This window comes from Symphalangus syndactylus, chromosome 21 (genome assembly GCF_028878055.3).
Source record: "Symphalangus syndactylus isolate Jambi chromosome 21, NHGRI_mSymSyn1-v2.1_pri, whole genome shotgun sequence".
In the NCBI taxonomy this organism is placed as follows: Eukaryota; Metazoa; Chordata; class Mammalia; order Primates; family Hylobatidae; genus Symphalangus; species Symphalangus syndactylus.
Window position 1 is genome coordinate 53,158,216 of NC_072443.2, and position 25,866 is coordinate 53,184,081.

The 25,866-nt window shown below is 39.1% G+C and overlaps 1 protein-coding gene across 17 annotated transcripts in view; it reads right to left on the reverse strand.

Moving 5' to 3' along the window:
• Window positions 1–25,866, reverse strand: part of TMCC1 (transmembrane and coiled-coil domain family 1) — a 239,680-nt gene that overhangs the window by 20,400 nt on the left and 193,414 nt on the right. For 14 of the 17 annotated variants that reach the window (XM_055259143.2, XM_055259141.2, XM_055259140.2 and 11 more), the window contains one exon: window positions 3,042–3,976. In XM_055259143.2, the coding sequence (XP_055115118.1) occupies window positions 3,042–3,976 (935 nt within the window). The other 3 variants (XM_055259146.2, XM_055259148.2, XM_055259153.2) reach the window with 3 other exon arrangements.

Below are 25,866 nucleotides of genomic sequence, written 5' to 3' on the forward strand. Positions count from 1 at the left end.
CAATGATGAATATGTTTACTGTATAAAGCCATATATAATGGAGGGGAATCTCTATCTGCTTTATACAGGGAATTATTGGAACAACAAAAATAAAGTAAAATAGTTGTGACTTTTCCACTCCCTTTTTTGGGGGGAAAAAAGGGCTTTCCTTCTTCAAGATTGTGTTTTAAGGAAAAATCATTCTAAAACTGAAATGGGAAAACAAACAAGTCAGATTACATATTATGTCTTCTCCTTGCCTCCTGGTTTTAACTCTCTTTTTGAAAATTCAAGTTTTCTTTATTCTGTCTTCATTCCATAAAACTAGTCATTTACCTACTAAAAAGAACCCAAAGTGCAATGAAAGAAATGCACTGCTCATTACCTCCTAAATGGCTTGAACTTAATTCTTCTAATGAGGTGTTAATGAGCAGCTAACATTCTGTCCTATTACGTCTCCAACTTACATTAAATGGATTCAAAGGTGGCTCCTGAGAGACCTGTTTCTGATTTTCTCATATCTTGACTTTCTACATCTTGACATGAAGACATAACAAGCTCTATATGAATTTTAAGCTCGGGGGCAATTTAAAAACTGCAAGGTATCCATTCAAAATAGAGGAGTTGACGGGGTATGGTGACTCACACCTGTAATCCCAGCACTTTGGGAGGCCAAGGAGGGCAGATCACTGGAGCCCAGGAGTTCAAGACCAGCCTGGGCAATATAGTGAGACCTTGTCTCTACAAAAGAATTAAAAAATGAGCCAAGCGTGGTGGTGCACACCTGTAGTCCCAGCTACTCAGGAGATTGAGATGGGAGGATCACTTGAGCCCAGGAGGTCGAGGCTGCAGTGAGCCAAGATCGCGCCACTGCACTCCAGCATGGGCAATAAAGTGAGACTCTGTCTCAAAACCAATGTAAAACAAAAACAAAACAGAGGAGTCAAAGTAGGCAGTTTTGTGTGGTTTTAAAAATTTTTTTAACTGACTGTGGAATGTCTTCATGTTCTAAGTGGGGTTAACAGCATCTGTTCCCCTAACATCAGTAAAGCACTGTGGGGCCAGGCACTGAGCTATGTGCTTTAACCAAATAATTTCACTTAAATGTCACAATAATCTTATAAAGAACGATTACTATTTCTATGTTAGGGATGCGGAAACCAAGACTTAAGAGAACTGAAGAAACTTGCCCAGGTTTTCAAGGTTAGTAAGGGGAAGAACTGGAATTTGAACTTGGGAGTTAGGTTTAATATGGTACAAAGAACCAGGTGTTTTACTTTTAGAGTTCATTTGAATATCTATTATATCAGTTGTTGAATAAGACACTGTCTTCTCGGTATACTAAAGAATTTATTTTTATTTTTATTTGATATGGAGTTTTGCTCTTGTTGCCCAGGCTGGAATGTGATGGCATGATCTCGGCTCACTGCAACCTCTGCCTCCTGGGTTCAAGTGATTCTCCTGTCTCAGCCTCCTGAGTAGCTGGGATTACAGGCATGTGCCACCATGCCCAGCTAATTTTGTATTTTTAGTAGAGACAAGGTTTATCCATGTTGGTCAGGCTGGTCTCAAGCTTCTGACCTTGGGTGATCCACCCACCTCAGCTTCCCAAACTGCTGGGATTACAGGCGTGAGCCACTGCGCCCAGCCATACTAAAGAATTTATAAAACACTTAAATAAAAATAGTAATGTACAGTATTTGCTTTTAGAACTTTATTTCTCCCTCCCACACTCACTTCTCTGGTCTTCTCCCTTGAAGTCTTAAGTTAGAATTGAAGAACAGAAGAGTAAGAAAAGAGGCAGGCTGAATTACTGATTACAGTTTTCACCATCTGAAAAGAACTGCTGTAACTCTCCTTAGAGATAATTTATGCATGTGAACAATTTGTTTCTGACCCTAAGATTACCTTATAAAAGCAAACTTTTAAAAACACTTATTTTTAAAAGGTGAAAAGGATATTAAAAGATTATCTGTTCAACTCCTGATATTACAGTAGAAGTACTGAGGATTTCCTCTAGTTAATAATCGGGACAGGGCCAGAACCCAGGTCCTTCAAGGCCTAACTTGACCTGTAGCTCCCATAAGACTAGTCCTCAATTTGCAGCATTAGGTGGCCTGTCTCTAGCTAACAAAGTTTCGATCTATCCATAGAGAATTTTTTTTTTTTTTTTTTGAGACGGAGTTTTGCTCTTGTTGCCAAGGCTGGAGTGCACTGGTGAGATCTCGGCTCACCACAACCTCCACCTCCCGGGTTCAAGTGATTCTCCTGCCTCAGCCTCCTGAGTAGCTGGGATTACAGGCATGCACCACCACACCCGGCTAATTTTGTATTTTTAGTAGAGATGGCGTTTCTCCATGTTGGTCAGATGAGAATATTATTTCTCTCTGCATGTGAAGGTAACAAGGAGAAAGGACACATATTCAGAGTATAGCCAAGAGTGGTCTAATATGAATATGTAGTGTAATATTAAACACAAAAATGAGAACAGCTTCTACCTTTAACAGAGACTATGATTCAAAGCACTTAACCCTTTGAGAATTCTCTAACTTTTGTAGAACCATTTCATGTTTAAGTCCACTCTCATTCAAACACTCGCCAATTCATAATAAAAGTAATATTCTTATTTGGATTTGTTTGCAGTCTAATCTTTCTGTATCAAGTTGCCCAGATAAGGGTGTTTAAGGCCAAATACCTATAGAAGTCACTACATTTTGCTTGGGTGATATCTTTGATATCTACACAGTTCTAAGAATTACAGATCTTTTGAATTCAATGTAGTACAGTTACAGGCTGCAATGACTGTGTAGTTCTGTAATTATAAATAAATAGGTGAAATACTTTAGAAAGCTTGGACTTCATTTTAAAGTTCTAAACCGGCACGAAAGACTGGAGAGTTACAGTAACGCTTCATCGGGAACTCATGTGGATGTCTTACGACAAACCGAGAGTGCTCCAGACACTCTAGACAAAGATAAAGACTTTTAAAAGCCATTTCCCCATATCTAAAGGGAGAGGAACCCTACACAAATAATTTCAGATATTAATTCCACGTGACTTACCTATATCGCTCCTCCTGTAAGGTCTGCATTATTAAGGAATAGTCCCTCTGATAATGTTCCTTGAGAGTCTCAAAGGATTCCTCTAGTCTGGCCTGGGTTTCCCGGATCTCCTGGATCTCATGTAGTAGTGCATCAAATCCTGAGCTCTGCATGTCCAGGGTGTTTGTTTTGGAGCTGGATGCTCCTACAGCGATGCCCCCTGTGGTGCTGTTGGCTCCCACTGAGCCTGAAGTGGCACTAGAACAATCTTCTTCACTACCATATTTTGGGCTAGACTGAAAGTTCGAAATCACTCCCAAAGCCTTCCCTGCATCATCCACTTGCCCTTCCTCTAAAGAGTCCTTCAGGTTGGGGATGTTGTCTGCACTGCCAAATTTGTTCCGAATGAGTGAGGCAATCTCTCTGGGCTTTGAGACTACAGCGCCTGCTGCTGAATGGGTGGCCTGGGAGAAGCTGGAAAACCCACCTTTGACACTATCCACCACACCTTCACTGAAGCCAGTCACCTTTGCTCCCACATCCTTCAGACCCTGGTGCATGTCCCTGAAGACATCCTTTGGCTGCCGGGGGATCCCATTCTGCTCCACCTCTCTGAGCTTCCTGTGGTAGTGCTCAAGTTTCTTTTGCAGCTGGAGGATAGTTTGGGCAGATTTCTGGTTCTTCTTCTCAAAGACCTGCTTGATGCGGGCAGCCTGCTGTTTGTCTGCACTGTTGGCAAGCTTCAAGTATTCAGCAACGTTGTCGTCCCGGGCTGTTTGTGCAATCTTGATTTGTTCTGTGAGCTTCAAAATCTTCTGCTGCAGGTGAGCAATGGCAGCCTTTGTGCGCTGAGGGTCTGGTGTTCCATCCACGGAGTCTGTGTGGATGCTGCCATCGGTACTGGAGGCCACTGCACTGGACGTTTGGGCAAGGCTGCTTACTTCCAACCGTTCGATCTAGTGTAAAAACAAGAGGTAGATGTGAGAAGCCCAAGAGGACTACGTCTCCAAAATCAATGGGCCAAAATGTATTGGAAATGTATCTACTCTCAAATCTCAGTAGATAACTGACCTATAATTCCCCCTTGTCCTATGCAAGCCCTGTCTCCCTCTTACATACTGTCATCATACAAGTATACTTTAAGCAAAACAGATATATGAAAAAAGATCTGCGCAAGATATAAGCTGGGGGATTCTTCCTTTGCTAGAGGATTTTTCAGTGTTTCTTCACACAGTAACACTCCCTTAGTGGGTTTAAAGTATGAATTAATTCACTTTCTTTACACATAATTTTTATTCAGAAGAACATCTATGTAAAACAAGTTGCATCTGCATTCCAATATAATTATACGAAAATCCTTTTGGTGTTCAGACATCACTGTAATTCTGATCCACACTTATAGATTATGATCACCTAAAAATGTCAGCAAGAATAGGTATGTTACTGGCTAGATATAAAAATGCAATTTTTATATAATGATTGTTATCCAAATCATGTCAAGGGTGATGGATCATTCTATATATTCTAAGGACACTTAAGTGACAGCTGGAGATGGCTGGAGGCAAGATGGGAAGGTAACTACTGAAAGTGGCAAAGATGAATGTTAACAAATCAAAGGTGATAACCTTGAGCAAGAAAACTTGAAAACTCAGGGACAGGAACAGTAAGAGCTAAGTTAACAAGTCAGGGACAAAGGTCAGGTATTTCGGAGCCCAAATTTTGTGACTTTTATCCAGTAAAAGGTTTTTGTTAGGCAAGGGACTCCAAAGCACATATACTTAATCCTTTCATGTGGGTGAGAACCATTCAAAGGAGTTGAAGAAAAAGACAAGATACTCAGATTTAAAAGCATAAACGTTCACTCTTCAACATAGTTAGCTAAATCTGGGGAGGTCAAGTTTCCCAAATTCAGGAGAAAAAAATCCTTTAGTAGGTCATCCCTGGGTGTGGCTTGTGGTGGTGAATTTGAGTAGGGCCCAAAGAAGAAGGCTCTAGAAGCTGTTCTTGGCCAGGCACAGTGGCTCACGTCTATATTCCCAGCACTCTGGGAGGCCAAACGAGAAGGATCACTTGAGGCCAAGAGTTTAAGACCACCTGGGCAACATAGTGAGACCCCCCTCTCTACACATTTTTTTTTTTTTAATTAGACAGGTATGGTGGCACACACCTGTAGTCCCAGCCAGTAGGGAAGCTGAGGTGGGAGGATCACTTGAGCCCAGTAGTTCCAGGCTGCAGTGAGCTATGACCGCACCACTGCACTCCAGTCTGAGTGACAGAGCGAGACCCTGTCTCTAAAAATAAAAAACAAAACTGCTCTCTGTTAGGCAGTAACAGAGTAATGAGTAATAAAATAACCTTCTTAGGGTAATACAAATCCCCAGTATAAGTGCCAAATTACAATCCTTTTCTTGGTTCCCATCTTAATCTGTACCAGGTAACAATTTGCTAGAAAGAACTATATACAAGGTTACCTTCTTCCTCATATTTTCATGACAATAATGCACCAAGTTTGAAATATTTATGAAATGCCAATAATTAACCTAGGGATAACATCTTATTTTTTTCATCTGGGATGTATTACCTCAGTTTGCCACCTGAGCAAGAGCTATGCTGATCTCTGAGCCATAAAACACATTTAGTTCATTATTTAATTCAATATATTACCATTTATGTGAATACAAACACTACTTTCTTTCTAGATGAACAAATGAGAAATACTGTGCATTTAAATAAAATCAAAAGAGAACTTAATACTGAAATTAATGACAAAATAACGTTATGCTCCACTAGTTAATAAAAGAGAATATCCGGAATAGTTACTAGCACAATAACTGTTTTGTGTCACTTCTTCCTTCTGCCCAATTCATCTTTTGGTGCATGCTAACAAGCAGTGGAATGGCCAGACGCAGCACAAGGGAGGAGCAGCCAGAGTTCCAGATAACCAAGGTGCCAAGAGTTGCAACAAGAGCTCCTGGAAATCCACTTTATTCAGTGCCCAATGTCTTCCAGGTTGCACAAGGTTCTAATTGTTGCATTTTCTTTCTGAATGAGATTTCAGATCCTTGACCTTGATGAGTATTTATGTTTAATAATTAAGCTCAAAATATACCACAATATAAAGGAAAGCAAATATAAGAATGTCACTAGATACAAGACTGTGCCCAGCCATAAAATTAGGTTTCTAACTCACTCCAGATAGACAATTAAATCCCAAATGTAAAAGGCAAAATTTAAAAACCTTTCAAAGGCAGCACTGGAAAATAAGGAAGGCTTTTCTTAAACATACAAGGAAAGGCACAAATCCAAAAAACAAGATTATCGAGTCTGGCTCCATATAGTATAGTAGTGAAGCATGGATTCTGGCATAAATGGCTTGGGTTCAAATCTGGCTTTGCTACTAGCAAGTTATTTAGAAAAGTTACTTAACCTCCGCATCCATTTCATCAACTGTACTAATGCTCACTTTAGAAGACAATTATGAGGATGAAATGGGTCAATAAATATAAAAGGGCTTAGAACAGTACCTGGCACTGAGTAAGTTGTTAGCACTGTTTTTGTACCATGAAAGTGGTTCTTTTAAAAAATTTAAATATTAAGAGTTCCTAGAATATATTCCCATCCAAGATCTTTCCACATTTCAGGCATGAACAAGAGATACGTAAAGAGTCTGAACCAAAGGAATAATGTAATTCAATACTGCAATAAAAGTAATATAGTCACCTATGCTAGATATAGTTGGCCTCGTGGCTATACACTTGGCTAGCTAATCTTCCAATCTTAAAAACAACATTACAGGCTAGGCCTGGTGGCTCACACCTGTAATCTCAGCACTTTGAGAGGCCGAGGTGGGCGGATCACGAGGTCAGGAGATCGAGAACATCCTGGCTAACATGGTGAAACCCCGGCTCTACTAAAAATACAAAAAATTAGCTGGGCGTGGTGGCGGGCGCCTGTAATCCCAGCTACTCAGAAGGATGAGGCAGAATGGCATGAACCCGGGAGGCAGAGCTTGCAGTGAGCCAAGATCACACCACTGCACTCCAGCCTGGGCGACAGAGAGAGACTCTGTCTCAAAAAACGAACAAACAAACAAAAAACAATATTACAGATGTTGTTATCCCTAATTTACAAATGACTTGATTGCCTCCCACCACCAGTTATTACAAGGCAGGATGAGGAAAGCAGCAGCAGTCCCAGCTACTCAACAGGGTGTCTTTTTCTGACCATATCCTGAGGGGCTTTTGTACTCTCCTGTCAGAGTCCAGAGCACCAGTGCAGCAAATACTGCCCATTCATAGCTGATGTTAGAATTTGTAATTAATTTGTATAGAAAAAGGTAAAAATCAGTCAGTTAAATATATTTTGACTATTTATTATATGCAAGGCAATGTGCTAAAAAGCTAGGGATATGGTCGGAAGCCACAATTCTGATCTGTTGCTGTAACAGACTATGCTGCTTTGTCTGCATTGTATCTCTTAATATTAAGAGATAGTTTGTCAGACTTAAATTTGTCTATTAACTGATCTGAATTAATTGACAGAAAACAACCCAAGAGAAAATCTAAACAGCAACACCTCAAAATACAGATTAATCAGGGCAGAGCGGTGCCATTTAGAGCACAGTATTTAACTTAGCTTTGTTACTTAGCTCTGTCTACTTTCTCTAAGTAGATGAAAGTGTCAGAACACAATAGCATCCAGCTTTGAGAATAATCACATGTAAAGGCAATGTGGTGCAAAGGGCAAGAATAAAAAGACCTAGGTTCAAACCTAGCTTTATCACCTTACTAGCTGTGTGGTTTTGGGTCACCTACTTGTTCTCTTTCAACCTTAGTTTTCTCATCTATACAACAGGGTTATCATTTTCTAATGAGATTTTTTGAAAAAATGTTAAAGATGTATTAAGTCAGATGATGCCTGCCAAACATGGTAAACTAATTAGTTACCTTCTTCCATCACTTAACCTGGCCTGTACATTCATTACTCAAAATCCAAATACCTATTTGTAACTAGAAAAAATTAATAAATTGGCCAGGTGTGGTGGCTCATGCCTCTAATCCCAGCACTTTGGGAGGCCGAGATGGGCAGATCACTTGCGCTCAGGAGTTCGAGACTAGCCTGGGCAACATGGCGAAACCCTGTCTCTAAAAAAAAAAAAAATTTGGCCGGGTGTGGTGGCACACATCTGTAGTCCCAGCTACTCAGGAGGCTGAGGTGGGGGGATTGCTTGAGCCTGGAAGGTCAAGGCTTCAGTGAGCTGAGATTGTGCCACTGCACTCCGGCCTGGGTGACAGGGTCTCCAAAAAAAGAATAGTGACTCAGGCTATAATATTCAAGAATCATTCTCACAAGACTTTAGAATGAAGTATATTATATACGATTAGTCTGAAGTCTGTTAATGTGGGAAAATGCTAAAAATTTTCTATTTTCTGAGCATATGCTAACCAGGAAAAGGAAAAGGTTAACAAAAAAGGTGCTTTTATTACTGAGAATTAAAAAATACATATAATATTCATGTGCAGACAAGCCAATGTGACTACAGAACTGCCATCAATAAGTTCTCCTTTACAAGTTAATTCCTGCTACAAATACTTCAATGATACAGTGTTGTTAAAACAAAATATTTCTCAGCCTTAGCTTAATTCTATTTATTTCAAGCAATTGTGATAAGATGAAATTCTAAAGTAATGAAGGAATCCAAAATGCTCAATAGGGTCTATGATAATCTGGCTCTCCCTGCGCTGGTTGTCATGGCTTGTTAGGAAGCTTGTGAAGAGTAGAGGCTCCAAGGAAGAGCTGTTCGAATGATACACCCCTAATCCCATGTTAGGACTAATTACTCTTTTTACTCTTAAAAAATCATTTATTTGCTGATGAATTCTAAATGTACACCAGTAGCTCACACTTCCCTTAATATTAGACTCATATATCCAACTACCTACTTAGTATCTCTACTTGCATGTCTAACAGTCGGTTCATTTTTTATTTGTTTTTGAGACAGAGTCTCGCTCTGTCACCCAGGCTGGGGTGCAGTAGCGTGATCTTGGCTCACTGCAACCTCTGCCTCCTGGGTTCAAGCAATTCTCGTGCCTCAGCCTCCTGAGTAGCTGGGATTACAGGCGTGTGTCACCACACCTGGCTAATTTTTAGTGGAGGTGGGGTTTTGCCATGCTGGCCAGGCTGGTCTCAAACTCCTGGCCTCAAGTGATCCACCCGCCTTGGACTCCCAAAGTGCTGGGATTACAGGCATGAGCCACCATGCCTGGCCAATTCTTTTTTCTCATATACCTTATACCCATATCCAGTTAATAACAACATTAATAATCATAGTTGCTAATACATATAGTATACTTGCGATGTGCTAACCACTGTTCTAAACCCTTGGCATGTACACTGTTTAATTCTTTTTTTTTTTTTTTTTTTTTGAGACAGCGTCTCACTCTGTCGCCCAGGCTGGAGTGCAGTGGCATAATCTCGGCCCATTGCAACCTCCGCCCTCCGAGTTCAAGCAATTCTTCTGCCTCAGCCTCCCGAGTAGCTGGGATTACAGGCGTGCGCCACCATGCCCGGCTAATTTTTTGTATTTTTAGTAGACACGGAGTTTCACTATCTTGGCCAGGCTGGTCTTGAACTCCTAACCTCATGACCCACCCACCTCAGCCTCCCAAAGTGCTGGGACTACAGGTGTGAGCCACCGCGTCCGGCCTCATTGTTTAATTCTTTATAGTAACACTATGGGATGGGTATTATTATTTATCCTAATTTTATGGCTAAGAAAACCAAAGTATAGGGAATTTAAGTTGTTCAAGATCACAAATTAAAGAAGTGCCAGACTCAATGTTTGAACCCAGATAGTGTAGCTACAGAGTCTGTGTTATTACCCACTATGTATACACCATGTTGTCCCAGCAATGCAAAAGTCTCCTATAACTGCAATAATATTTTTATAATTATCTGCAGAGCGGCCAGAGTAGTTCTTTTAAACCGTAAGTCAGATCGCAACACTCTTTTTATACCTGTAACTTTCCAGTGGCTCTCTAGCTCAGTCAGGGTAAAAGCCAAAGTTCTTACAATGGCCATGATCTACACCTGCACCACTACATCCCATAAACTCCCTGACTTCATTTCTTACTAGTCATCCTTTTACTCCACTGCCATCAGCTACAGTGGCCTCCCCTGTTGTTCCTGGAACATGAGAGACAGGCACCCATGTCAGGGCTTTTCACGCAGTGAGTGTTCCTTCTTTCTGGAGTGCTCTTCCCTCAGATACCTTCACGGCTTGCTCCGTCACCTCCTTTAAGTCTTTGCTTCAATGTCACCTTAGCAGCGAGGACTTCTCTAACTGCTTTATTTATTTATTTATTTATTTATTTATTGACTGAGTCTTGCTCTGTCATCCAGGCTGGAGTGCAGTGGTGTGATCTTGGCTCACTGCAACCTCCACCTCCAGGGTTTAAGTGATTCTTCTGCCTCAGTCTTCTTGAGTAGCTGGGACTACAGGTGCGCACCACCACGCCTGGCTAATTTTTCTAGTTTTAGTAGAGATGGGGTTTCACCACATTGGCCAGGCTGGTCTTGAACTCCTGACCTTGTGATCCGCCCGCCTCAGCCTCCCAAAGTGCTGGGATTACAGGCGTGAGCCATCATGCCCTGCCTGCCTTATTTAAAATTGCAAATTTTGGTTCCATTATGAACTTCCTATTTTCTTTCTTGACTTCATTTTTCTACATAGAACTCTTTACCTTTTGACATATATTTTTATATTTCATAAAAAACTAGAATATAAGGCCCATGAAGGTAGATATTTTTGTGTTTTGTCCACTTTTGTTTCTCTAACAACGAAAATTGTGCATGTCACTTAGCAGCTGCTCAAATATTTGTTGAATGAATACAATTTCCTATTCTCTTATTTATTCAGAGTATTTTTTGGGTGTGCTATGTTCCACTCTTTCATTAGAATCTGAAGTGTTTCCATTTATTGTATTACCAAGAAATCTTAATAAGCTTATTTATAACTTCTTCATCTGTGTTATGACAGGATCTTACTGCATCAGAGATTGACTTTTAAAAGCTTTCCAAAGTACCTTATCTTCATACATTAAAATCAGACATTTTATAATTTTTTAAAAAGCTTAGAGTTCATTTATACTCTTGCATGAATTGCCCTAATATACTTTAGTATTCTCCTTTTGTTTTATTCAAAACGTGTTAAATGCCCAAAATTATTTTTCTTCTTTGTGAACTACATTAATATTTCTACTCCTTAGATAGACATTTTCTGAGACTACGAAAGTGGAAGACTCAATCTGGTTTATGTGTAAACATGATGATGATAGTAGCAAAGGTAATAGTAGTAACTGAGTGCTTACTATGAACCTGGTACAAATCTAAATGCTTTGCTTATATTAACTTGGTTAATCCTCAAAACAAACCTAGGAGATATATAATATTTTAATCTCCATTTTATAGCTGAAGAAATTGAATTAGGAGAAGTTAGGTGACTTGTCCAAGGTCACATAGCCAATAAGCAGCAGAGTCAGGATTTGAACTCAGAGGACTTGGCTTCAGAGTCCTTGCTATTCACTACATCGCTTGTCATAAGTCATAACCACTACCACTTGAGCAGGAGAATAGGGAGGCACTGATGATTTTTACAAAGTTAGACTCTGGGCCAGGCCTGGTGGCTCACGCCTGTAATCCCAGCACTTTGGGAGGCTGAGGCGGGTGGATCATTTGAGGTCAGGAGTTCGAGACCAGCCTGGCCAACATGGTGAAACCCTGTCTCTACTAAAAATACAAAAACTGGCCAGGCATGGTGATGCACGCCTATAATCTGAGCTACTTGGGAGACTGAGGCATGAGAATTGCTTGAACCGGGGGGTGGAGGTTGCAGTGAGCTGAGATGGCACCACTGCACTCCAGCCTGGGTGATACAGCAAGACTCTGTCTCAAAAAAAAAAAAAAAAAAAAAGAAAGAAAAAGTTAGACTCTGAATGGGAATCCCATATATGTGATTACATCCTTCTTCCTAAAATTTATTAACTATGTATATGCAAAGTATGAAGCAAGGTGCTATAGGAGATATGATGATGGTAGTGATACGGCACTGTTCAAAAGCAGCTTATATGATGGGGGGTGGGGAGAGAAGGTCAAATAATTTGTTTTAATATGTAAAATGTGTATATTATAATATTTATGGCATTTTCCAAACATCTATGGGGATTCAGAAAAAAGAAATACCTGGTTTGAGATGGGGTGACTAAGAAGTTTTATAAAGCAGATGGTATTCTTGCTGCACCTCAAAATGGAATTCTGACAGACTTATAAAAAGGGTCATTTCCAAGAGGGCAGAAAAATTCTACATATTTTATAAAGCAGTAAATAATATAGTTTGATCAATATTTAGGGAAAGTATAGGAATACTCACGGTTTGAATTAATTTTAATTTAAATAACCTTCCTTTACTATCTAACTTGCTAGGAGGTAAAGACTGATAAGTAGTCAATTTTTTTTTTTTTTTTTTCATTAGGGAAATAACATTACCAGAGCTATGTACTTAGAAGCTTAATCTGGTATCCATGAGTAAATGAAATGGAGTATACAGAGGCTGGTCGGTAGGAGGGCAGGTAGGAAGCTATAATAACCATAAGCTATAACAACAAAGTGCCAATAGAAATGAGGAAGAGGAGAACAGGTGCGGTAGCTCACGTCTGTAATCCCAGAACTTTGGGAGGCCGAGACAAGCGGATCACCTGAGGTCAGGAGTTTGAGACCAGCCTGGCCAACATGGTAAAACCCCGTCTTTACTAAAAATACAAAAATTAGCCGGGCATAGTGGTGCACACCTGTAATCCCAGCTACTTGGGAGGCTGAGGCAGGAGGATCGCTTGAACCTGGGAGGTGGAGGGTGTAGTGAGCTGAGATTGTACCACTGCACTCCAGCCTGGACAACAGAGTGAGACTTCGTCTCAAAAAAAAAAAAAAAAATTAATTAAAAAATAAAGAAATAAAATAAAAATAAAGAAATGAGAAAGGGAGAGGCCAGAAAAGCCCTAAGTGTTCCTACTTTTGGAGATTCCATGCACATATAAAACACATAAAATATCCTCATATTAAATGTAATTTTTAACTGAAAACTTAAATTTTTCTGTTATTTTGCACTGAAATTATCTGACAAGTTATCTGGAAACAACTACCTTATTTTTAGAGATAGGGTCTTGCTATGCTGCCAAGGCTCAAGTGCAGTGGCTATTCATGGGCGTGATCACTGATACGTGATCACTGTGCACTGCAGCTTCAAACTCCTGGCCTCGAGCAAGTCTCCCACATCAGCCTCGGGAGTAGCTGGGACTACAGACCCATGTCATCATGCCCAGCTACAAATAACTTTAAATATTCTTGACACGTATCATGGAGAAGAAAATATAAACTACAAATTGTTTTCAAATGAAATACTCAATGATGTTAAATATAACAATTAAAACTGACAGTTGTATTTTGCAACTGTCATTAAATATTTATTAAGATTTAAAACTTCTCCTGTTTATATTTTAGATAATAGGGTTTCTGTAGGCCCTTAAAAAGCTCAGTCCTCTGCCTCCCTGAGCCTACAGTGCCTGTTGGATATAGCAGTTCTGTAGATTTAAGTGTGATACCCTCTCCAAGCTTCAGACTCTCTGCTACATAGATGACTCTCTCTGTCTCTAGGTTTAAATTCTCAATTGCCTAATGGCTATTTCTACATGAATATCCTTCCGTGTTTCCCCTGACAAATCAAAATCTGTCTCAAACTAGGCATTCAATGTCCTCGCCTCTCTTTTAAAAATACCTTATAAACCTGTTTTCATCCTTTTTCCAGTAATCAAGAGTAAAAGCATCTTTCTGATCTTTTCCCCTTCTTGTCAAAGTTTTTTTTTTTTTTATTTTTGAGACGGAGTTTCGCTCTTGTTGCCTAGAATGGAGTGCAATGGCGCGATCTCAGCTCACCGCAATCTCCGCCTCCCGGGTTCAACTGATTCTCCTGCCTCAGACTCCTGAGTAGCTGGGATTACAGGCATGCGCCACCAAGCCCAGCTAGTTTTGTATTTTTAGTAGAGACAGGGTTTCTCTACGTTGGTCAGTCTGGTCTCGAACTCTGGACCTCAGGTGATCTGCCCGCCTCGGCCTCCCAAAGTGCTGGAATTACAGGCATGAGCCACCACGCCCGGCCCTTGCCAAAGTTTTTAAGCAGCTTCTAAGTTCTACTGTTTTTGCTTTTGTAACACTGCATGCCAATCCTTTTCATGCCAACCATAGGTGATCAGAGTATTATTTAAACGGTCTCCTTTTTTCCATTCTACCTTGTACACCACTGGTCTATGAGTATTCCAAGACTAGATTTATCTTTTTTTAACTTGCTTTCCCTAGTGTCTAGTAGCTGGGCATGTTTGGCACCCAACCGTATTATTTTATTAATCTAGTGAGGCAGGCACTATTCTAATTTTCTACATGAAAAATCTGGCTCAGAGGCTAACTCAAGCCTTTGATTCCAAATTGTGAGCTCTCTGTTGTATAGTACACCCATGTCTGATCTCTGAGAGACTGTAGTTCTAGCATTACTTGGTTACCTGTAACCGAATAAAAATTATTTTTCTACATGTTAATAGGTTTTTAATTCTTCGTTTTGTTTTTCATAGATTTAGGGGGTATAAATGCAGTTTTGTTACATGGATATATTATACAGAGATGAACTCTGGGCTTTTAGTATACCTATCACCTGAATAGTGAACATTGTGCCCAATAGGTAATTTTTCAACCCCACCGCCCCCCCACCATCCATCCTCCTACCTTTTGGAGTCCCCAGTGTCTATTACTCCCTTGAATAAAAATTATTTTAAGAGAAATTTATTTAAGCAGACAAGACAGGTTATTCTTACACTCTTGATACAATCTCAACAGATCAAGTTTCTGTCCTTTAAAAAATATAAAATCTTCGGCAAGGGATACTCCAGGGTGTTATCTTTCCTAAAATCTGTACTTAATTTTGAGAACACAGTTGCTTTTTGTACAACAGAATAAAGCAGATACACTGATAAAGTTGGTGTAAATGCCTGCTGTATATACTGTCTCTAATATCTTAAGAATGTCATCAATGTTTAAAGATCCTGGAAATAAATTAAGGATATATATGACAAATTGTAAAAAATTGCTTAAATATGTAAATGGTATGGACTTCAGAGACTTGTCTAGTTGTTCCAGGTTTTTAAATAGAGGTATCTGTAACTCCTAAAAGGGCTAATAAATCAGTAAAACCTGGACTCCAAAAGACTGAGAATCAATGCACAGCAGTGTTAACTGAGATAAGAAGAACATTCAGCTATTCAAAGACTTCTGAAAAGGCAAATTAAACGCTTAGGCCTCTGTGAGGGAATTACTTAAATGGTAAGGATCCAATCTTCATAATTTGTTTATGCATTTCTATACTCTGTTGATGTAGGAGTTGGGGAGAGTGGGAGAGACTATGGGCAGTACCATCCCTCCAGGTGGCACTAGGTCTGGGGGCATTTCTCGTGCAATGTAGTCTCAACAATTAGTTGATCTTAAATGCTAACAATGACCTCACTGAAAAATACTACATGGATTCTGGACTTATTCCAGAAGAATGGGAAAAGAGGAGACATAGAGAACAAGATGAGTTGTGGATGTCCTTTCCTGCCTTGGCCAATTCTTTCACATGTGATAAGCAATGGAAAGATTTCAGTTTTTCTGATAAATTACAAGTAAAGTAGGAAAGTATATGATAAAAGGGACGGATTCAGGAATTCTGCATATGAAAGGAACAACATTTTCTGCTTTGTATCTAGGTATCTGCAGGGATAGGATAGCTTAGAGAAAATTAGGAGCAGATAGATGGGGAAAGCACATTATGGTGCTATGAGATTATGGATATAGGTTGTGAAAAAGACTGAGGCTTTACAATTTAATTCATTTTGCAATTATCTTTTCTTTATGTAAAACACTGAATAAAGGTGGAATCCCTGCTCTCAAGCAACACACGATCTAGTTGGTGAAACATGGAAATGATCAACTGAAATGCAGGTCCAATTAAATAAATGACATAGATATGACAGCAAAGTACTCTGAACACAGGAGGGAAGCATGTATTAAAAGAAGGGAAAGGGGCTAGCTGGGTGCAGTGGCTCACACCTGTAATCCCAGCACTTTGGAAGGCAGACACAGGAGGATTAGCTTGAGGACAGGAGTTTAAGACCAGCCTGGTTAACAAAGCAAGACCATATCTTTACAAAAAAGAAAAAAATTAGCCAGGCTTGGTGGGGTGAGTCTGTAGTCCCAGCTACTCAGGAGGCTAAGTGAGAAAATCACTTAAGCCCAGGAGTCTAAGGCTGCACTGAACTATGATCATGCCATGGCACTCCAGCCTGTGCAACAGAGTGAGACCCTATCTCTAAAAGAAACTTATAAATTAAATTAAAAAAAAAAAGATGGGAAAGGGACAGATAAGGCTCATTGGAGGAGGTAACAATAAAAATGAGCCTTGAAGAAATTAGTATCTGATAGAGAAAGGGTAAGGAAAAGCATTTCAGGTTAATAGCCTAGTATGCAGAACAGTCCAGAAGAAGAAAGTGTAATAGCACCTTCGCGATAACTGAATGGCTGATGAGGCTGTAAAATAATGGCACAGGAGAGGGCTGTAGTGAGAAATGGGCTGCCAAGGTAGGTCTAAACTACTGTTTTAAATTTTATGCCAAAGATATCACTAAAAGTTTCCCAATGATAAGAGTAGTACAATCTCCTTTGGGATTTAGACTTATAGATCCAAAAGGCTACTTGACTATATCAAAATCTACATGTCCAAAACCAAACATCATAATCCTCTTCTGAATCAGATCTTCTTACATTGTTCCATATCTCAGGAAAAGCATCTATCCATCAAGCTACACAAGCCAAAACCAAACCAAATCAAAGCCTAGGAGCCATTCTTGACATCTTCTGCCTTCTACCTATATCCGATCCAATAATAAGGCCAATCAATTTTACTTTCCAAATTTCCATCATAATACACAACACTCTCCATCTACCTCTACTGCTACCACCTTATGATGAACTCTTATCATCTCTCTCCTGGACCACTCATCCTGATTGATCTACCTGCATTCACTTAGGTTCTCATTTAAGCTGAAGAAATTATTTTTTTTAAAGGCCTAAATCACTCAATACTTAAATTCTTTTAGTAGCTTCCTACAATTTTAGAATGAACAAGAATCTGAACAGTCTATAAAGTCCTACGTGGTTAGGCCCTGGATCTACCTCTCTAGATACAAATACAAAATATTTGCATTTTTTAGTAGAGATGGGGTTTCTCCATGTTGGTCAGGCTGGTCTCAAACTCCCAATCTCAGGTGATTCGCCTGCCTCAGCCTCCCAAAGTGCTGGGATTACAGGCGTGAGCCACCATGCCTGACCTAGATCTTCGTTTTACAGTATGCTTCCTTTCCCACTTACCCCACTGTAGTCACATTGGCCTTGTTTCAGTGCCCAGTGCTTATCCTATTTTTTCTCACCATAGTGCATTTGCAATATTGCCTATTTATCTGCCTTTTTTCAACTCTCGGCCTGCCATTTTGCTAAATGCTGGGTATGTAATGATGAACAAACAGTCTCTGCTTTCATGAGGTTTATGGCTGAGTGGGGAAAAGTGGTAGAGAGAGAAAAACCAGTAACCAAACAATATAAATTGTGTAAAGTGCTACAAAGAAAAAGAACAGAATGTTGTGAGAAAAAGAATAGTGTAAGGGAGGAAAATCTATTTTAGTCTGGGAGGTCACAGAAAGCTTCTTTTAACAAGAACACATTTGAACTGAGTCCTCAAAGATAGAAAAGGAGGTTGCTACTTTAATCAGGCCATAAATGAGGAAAAGCACTATTACAGTAGGTTTCACATGCCAAGAAAATAGAGAATTTGGAATTTTATCATATTGAGATGAAAACAGAGTTAAAGCAGCAATTCAAAAAGAGAAAAATAAAAAGGATTTATCTATTCACTGCTTCTTAGAATTGACTTGGTTGAAAGGTTATGATTATCTTACCAAAAAGGCTTATGGAAGGAACACAAGGATGCTGAGAGGAAAAGGTCAGTAAACAGGGAGAAGGGCACCTGCCAGTAACCTAATGGAGTATATGGAGAGTTGTATTTACAAGGCTTACATAACCAATGAGTCAGCAAAAAGTCAGGTGTCAATGGATCTCTTCCGTGGCCACTCTAAGCAGCTAGGAAACTTGGCTCTCCGAGATAGGAATATACCTTCCAGTAACACCTGCCTAAGTTAGGATGAGGAAAAGTAAACTTTAATGTTTAGAAAAAACATAAGAAATAAGATCCAACTTAAGGCAAGGACATTCTGGTAGGATTTTGCAAATCTAATGCAACTCATTTCTCTAATTTGTAATAAAACACTTATTAAAGAATCCAGAAGCAAGACTCCAAAATCTGCTAAAAGTAAAACCTACATTTTAAAGAGAAAAACGTCCTTATCTTTTTTGAGGTCCATAAATATTGGAGGGCTACTCTCTACAACTATCTTTTCTCTAATAACAGCTAATATGTATAAACAGTAACAGAAAAAGGCTTCATATCAATAGAATTGAGTCTGGCAAAGAAAATGTACAAAAGAGAACATAAAAGAGATTCAGTCATAGTAGAGGCAAAGAGATACAGCATTCACAACCACTTGATATCAAACAACAATGACAATGAACCCAAGACAAATACCCACCAACGCATAGCTATGAAAATAGCAGACTCCTTATCCTGCCTTCCTCCACCTCCATACTTATGTTCTCAGCCTATTACTGTTCCAGTGGCAACAACTCTGTAACAGGAGGAAGGCTTTATTTTTCCTTCTCCCGCTTCAGACTATAGAAAAAGCAGGAAAAAAAAAAAGCATAATTATGACTATTCAAAGAAAAGAAAAGAGGTTTGTTTGTCTGCATTCTTTGCTCTGGAAATTCCTGGCTTCTGTCTGTTGAGAGACACATGAGAAAACTTGGATTATCTCTGAAGGTCACAACTGAATGACCACAAGTTATGTTTCTCCTTCTGGTTCCCTTGGTCATCCTTTTCCATCAAATGTGATTTTGCAAAATTTTTTAGTTATTGCTAAGAAGCAATTCCATACAGCTGATATAGAAAAGTCAAAAAATAAGAAAAAAATCACAACACATTTATCTTACCAAAACCCCCTGTCAGGCAGTCTGCTGATTTTGCTTGCCACAAAGCTCATCCTTCATTTGTGCACTGCCAGAGCAAGCTTGGTTCGTAAAAACAAATCACAACCTCTCTTGGCTATAAGCTCTTTCCATTTGTTCCAGCTTCCAAACTGCAGAGGAGCTGTGGCATAGTCTGTCACTGCTGCACATATTTGGTTTCCGAGAATAACGCTGCAAATGAGGACAGCTACCACTGGGAATGCTTTCCCCCACCAAAGAGCCGCAATGAAGCTTCTAGTGGATCCCTGGGCTTCTCACCTTCACAGTCTCAGAGAAGTGACTTTCACAAAACAGGCAGGTACAGCCGCACCACATCAATACCCTTGCATAGCCAATCCTCCGCAGTGCCCACCTCAGCCTATGTACAATTTCAATTCTATCTCCTGTAGCAACTCTTAGAGCTTTCTATATCTGGGAGCCTAGGAGAACTCTGTGCTGAATAAACAGAAGGCTTCTGCCAAACAAGCATCCGTGTGTGTGCGCGCGCACGCAGTTTGCTAGAGCAGCTAATGCAAATGAATAGTTTGACTCTAAGAATGGAGATCACAGACAGTATCTGCTCTCTTCTCCAGCTGTGAGCATCTTTTATAAAAAGACAAAAGCACCACACTGGTTGGATTTAAAGCTACAGGGTATTAATTCAACATTCACATTTGTCTTCTCATTTAAATCAGATAAGGCTGAAAGAATTGCTTAAAGAAGATTAAAAACATTCTAAATAAAATAACACTGTTTAGGTAGCTTGGTTCAATAAATACAAAGAAAAAGCAATCTATCTATGTTTCAATAAAGGCCCAGAAGACTGCCAGAACATATTTCCATGCTTTTCTAATGTTTCTTCTCTTATTTTTCATTTTAGGTTGGCAAAATCATTTAAAAAGAAAATAGAACATGAGTGAGAAAACAACTAGAAAAAGAAAACTGGGCACGACACTCTAAAATTGTATTCACTATAGACAGAGAAAAAAACACTCTGAAATCTAAGCAAGAGATTAAAACGTCACAATCATAAACCCAGGCTCAGCCCCTGTATCATCACACACACTATTTACTGAACACCCAGGACACTACATGACAGAACTGAATATCTTATTAAGACTGTTTCTGACTTGAAAGGGTCACTTTGGGATTTAGGCAAGTTATCAGATCTGAACCTTATTTCTTCATTTGTAAAAGCAGTTGTGGGGAACACACACAGGAGGAATTTAAATGATTACAAAATATAGTGTGGCATGTATAAAGTATATCTACTAGTATTTCTCTGAGGTTAACATGCAGAAAGGAATCAGACATGAAGACAATTTAATACAGTAAAGCCTATGAGCCTGGGGGTGTGATATGAACCTTTCTATGAGCCTGGAGGTGTGATAATTTCTTTACTTCTAGTTAAGCATGGGTCTGGAAGCTCAGGCCAGCATAGTACGGACAGGTCAAAGAAGGTCTTTCTATCAGTATTCACCAGCTGCGTTTAACATTCTTTCACTTAAACCATACAAAGCCCTCTGAACGGAATCCAAAGCACCTTGAATGAATATAAAGAAAATGCTGGGTTGAAACCATGGCTCCAGAAATTCCTTTTCCATCTCTAGAGACACAGAACTCTGACCCTGACTTTCCACCACAAATTAATAAAGAATTTGATTTAATAGAAGTTTTGTTTTCACTTAAAAATTAGGTGGTAAGGTTTCAACTGAGTAAATACGTTTCTACAAAAACAACAAAAACCCTAATCCTGTACCACTAGCATCAACACTAGCTACTGTTTGCTTAATTCTGTTTACTAGCATTTTCAGTATCTTCTAAGACAATCATGCTTAGTGTAGAAAACTACAAATGAGCAGAAAAGAAAGCAAAAACTATCTGTAATCTCACCACTTAGAAGACCAAACAAACCGCTATTACCACTGTGATTTCCATCCCTTCAGTTTAAAAAAAATATATGTACAAGTATTTTGTTATTTCAAATCAGTTGTGATTTCAATTTGAAGGACTCTATAAGAGAATCCATATTTTTTGCCTTCCTTCTCTCAAAAATCACTTACTGTAACTGTATTCCCATAGTAATATATCTGATGTGGGCTTTTAAATATACCGTGCTACTAGATTGTGTGCAGTCTAACATAAAATCTAGTAAGTTATTATTTTCTTCACAATTATACAGCTGAATGTTGGGGACTGCATATTCTTCCCTGGGTAGGTACAGTATTTAATCTTTTGTAAGATTAATGTTTGTTACAATTGTATAATTTTAAATACAATTATTGGCACTCACAGATGTTTCCAGTGCTGCTTCTCTTTCTGAACACACATGGAAGACTACATTTCCCAGTTCCCTTTGCAAGGCCATGTGACTAGTTCTGACCAATGGGTTGTGAAAAAAAGGAAGTGAGTGTGTAAACTAAGTCAAAGCATTTAATTGCTAATGTGAAGCTCTTTTATCCTCTCTTACCCTACCACTGAGATCACTGAAGCATATGTTGAGACATGGTGCCATGGATCAAATCTGCTTTGATTGGATAAACCACTAAATGGAGGACAGCTGCCCTGGAGAGTTGTCTGGGCCTAAAGCAGACTTTGTGTGTGAGAAATGTTCATTGTATATTTATATAAAAGTAATGATTTTATCTTTTTGAAAAAAATTACCTTTTCACATTTTTAGAGATTCCACCAAAATGGCAATGGATTTATCTGACAGAACCAAGTAAATTGAGTTACTAGATAAATGTACCTCCTCATTGACTGTTTTAGCCTGGGTACATCTCTTCTTGGCTCCCAAAGGAAATCCTAAGTGGCAGTAGGACTTTAGTTTTGCTGACTTCCTTGTTCTCATTTGTTTCTTCTCTTGCTGACTTTTTGTTTCTGGTTTATGCATGGTCAGTAAGTTACTCCTCACTGATGGCAGCACTAATTGATAATTTGGTTTTATGGTTTGACCATCTGAGGTCTCTACAGAAGAGTGATATCTATTCTCTGTTGAATGAGATATCAAAAAATAATCCAGCTGGTCAGACTTTTTTGTCCATTTGTCTATGTCGAGTGTAATTCAATTAAGAATTCTGGCTCTGCGTGGTGGCTCATACTTATAATCCCAGCACTTTTGAAGGGCCGAGGTGGGCAGATCACTTGAAGCCAGGAGATTGAGACCAGCCTGGACAATGAAGGGGAACAGCTCTTTGAGATCTGGACCAGTGAGGTTTTGTGATTCTGTATTTACTTTTGACCCGTGGCTAAAAAGTTGTAGAACTAAAGCCATAGGTCTTTATGTGTCCTGTAATTCAGAAACACCACAACAGCCAGGCGTGGTGGCTCATGCCTGTAATCCCAGCATTTTGGGAGGCTGAGGTGGGAGGATCACTTAAGGCCAGGAGTTTGAGACCAGCCTGGGCAACATAACAAGACCCTGTCTCTACAAAAATGATAAATAAAATTAGCCAGGCATGGTGGTACGTGCCTGTAGTCCCAGCTACTTGGAAGGCTGAGGTAAAGGGATCATTTGAGCCTAGGAGTTTGAGTTGCAGTGAGATATGATCATGCCACTGCATTTCAGCCTGGGTTTGAGTGAGACTCTATCTTTAAAAAACAAAACAGAAAGACCATGGCCTTTTGTTATATAAGTATAAAACATTTTCCTACCTTTAGAGAGTATTAATAAATTAGATTATAATGTCTCCTAAATTAAAGGACCTCGGATCTCATTGGTTTTACAGAGCTAAATAAGCACATATATATATATGTCAAACATCCCTACAAATCTAAGAAAAGAAAAAAGTGAACATCTGACACTTTAAATATGCTAGACAAAGAACAAAAGATTCTTCTTACAGATTCTATCAGTTTGGAAACATTTTAAGAATCCAAATTCACATACTTAAGGTAAATATTTGGCAAACTGAGGCTAGTGTCAGAGTTAACTATAATACTATATACAGTTTATTTTACTTGGGGTTTGTTTTTTCATGTAGAAAAAATTTAATCTGAACTTTGTAAACTTACTTATACAGGTTTAGTGATAAAATTAATATTACTCTTCTTTTGTAATGTTTAGTATTTTAAAAATGAAAGTTTGTGTTAATCTAAATTGAATCATAATGCTGACAAGCTTTTTATATCAATAGCAATTATGTGTCAGCTTAAATATCTCCAGGATCTTATGGTAATTTAAAAATCACAGACTAATGTTAAATGGAGCTAATTAATAAGCAATTTTTGGATGACCAGATGAATTTCTAATTAGAATAGTAAAACATTGTTTAAACATAGTTTTAAGCTTACATAACTTTTGCTTGTTTTGTATATGCTATTAGAGTGGTTATATCTTTGAGTAATGTTAACAAATGGCTTCATTTTTGCCTTGTTAAGAAGGTGTAAAAGATGTGTGTGGCTATAGAAAGTCTGCTATGTGTATTTGTGAGCTTTACTAGTCTGCTAAGATGCTTGTGTATGACGTAGTTCTTATTATCCATTCTCTCTACCCAGTTTTCTCTCTGAAACAGAAGTCATAATTGATATAGGTGGTTGTAACTATACTAGGAACAACAGTAACAGAGAAATATAAGGTGTAAGTCTTTTTGTTTTTAAAGGAAAAGGAGGACTTTTTTGTCTCAAAGTGACAGTTTGTTAAAGAATGTGAAAGACAAATCATTTATTTATTTATTTTTTTAAGATGGGGTCTTGCTCTGTTGCCCAGGCTGCAGTGCAGAGGTACCATCTCGGCTGAGTGCAATGTCCATCTACCGGGCTCAAGTGATCCTCCTACCTCAGCCTCTCAAGTAACTGGGACTGCAGGTGCACACCACCATGCCCAGCTAATTTTTGTATTTTTTGTGGAGATGGGGTTTCAGCATGTTTCCCAGGCTAGAAAGACAAATCTTAAAAAGTGAATTTGATTTGCCTTGTAAAATATACTACTGGGATGTGAAAAGAAGCCATGAAACATGTTAAAATTTCGGCAATATTTAATCAGCTTTGATGGGTTTGTGTCTTTGGTTTACTGATTAATGCCTTCATCTATAATATGAAAGATGATTCTCATTTGTGTGTAATTTTCTTAGACAGCATAATTCTTCTCTGGCTTTATGTTGGATTATGTTCTAGATGATTAAATACAAAACAAACCAAACCAGAAAGAACAAAGGTTCTTTACTTGTGAAAGAGCTTAGGTTCTTTACAACTGTAGTACCTTATCTTTTATTCTCATTTTGATTAATCAAGTATTGTTTCTTATCCATGACACTATCTTAATCAGGGGCCCAAATCTCCTTTGTTAACTCTTTCGATCTTGCCTTCCCCAAGATTGAATTTTTTTTTTTTTTTTTTTGAGACAAGGTCTCTCTGTGTCATCTAGGCTGGAGTGCAGTGCCTCAATCTTCTGGGCTCAAGTGATCCTTCCACCTCAGTCTCCCAAAGTGCTGGGATTATAGGCATGAAACACTGTGCCCATCCCATGTTATCTTTTTGTTCTATTTTTTGTGGCTATATGAGGAAGCCCTTTCACTTTCTCCTTAAACTACTTCTTTTTTTTTTTTTTTTTTTTTTTTTGAGACGGAGTCTCGCTCTGTCACCCAGGCTGGAGTGCAGTGGCGCGATCTCGGCTCACTGCAAGCTTCGCCTCCCGGGTTCACGCCATTCTCCTGCCTCAGCCTCTCCGAGTAGCTGGGACTACAGGCGCCCGCCACCACGCCCGGCTAATTTTTTGTATTTTTTAGTAGAGACGGGGTTTCACGGTGGTCTCGATCTCCTGACCTCGTGATCCGCCCGCCTCGGCCTCCCAAAGTGCTGGGATTACAAGCGTGAGCCACTGCGCCCGGCCTCCTTAAACTACTTCTAACCCACATTTTAGTAGATTGATTCTGCCTCTGTGATCTGAATAAAACATTAAGTAGTATCTGATTTTCATGGAATACTGAGCATTCAGAAACATACTGAGTTTTCCTTAACTTCTTATGGCAATATTGTTATTTGCATAGGATCAATACCAATCTCATCTCCTTTTTATCAAGATATAATTGGATTCTGTAACTGTATATACTGGAATCTCATAAATGAGAACATCACATTTGAGAATAATTCTCATTGACAAACTACTTTAAGAAACCATAGCTGACTTTATATACGGAGCCAATGCCTAAAAGAAAGTACTCCCAGGAACACTGGCCTGATTCCTGAGGTGGTAAGGAAAGTCACTTCCTGGCAAGCCTTAGAAAATACTGGGGACTTGAAGATGAGATTAATTCACCCAAATTTATAGGTACCGCAAGTGAAATCCGGTGAGAGAGTTTCTCAGGTGTATTTTCCTAACCTTAGTATAGTAAATAATAAAGAGTGTTTAAAAGTCCAATCTGAATCCTTATGAAAACGTCCACACAGAAGTTAATTGTGTTGTCTTAGTAATTGCTCAAAACTGTATGGCTCTGGATTTGCAAAGATAGTTCAAGGATGCCCCTGTATGACTAACAAGGACTGTGGCTGCACCTATGTGAATAATCAGGCCAAACCTAATGAGACTGTCAGAAACGTTTACACCTGAGTAACTTCAGCGTGAATATGGGCTAGGTAAAATCAGGCTAAGACCTGCTAGGCT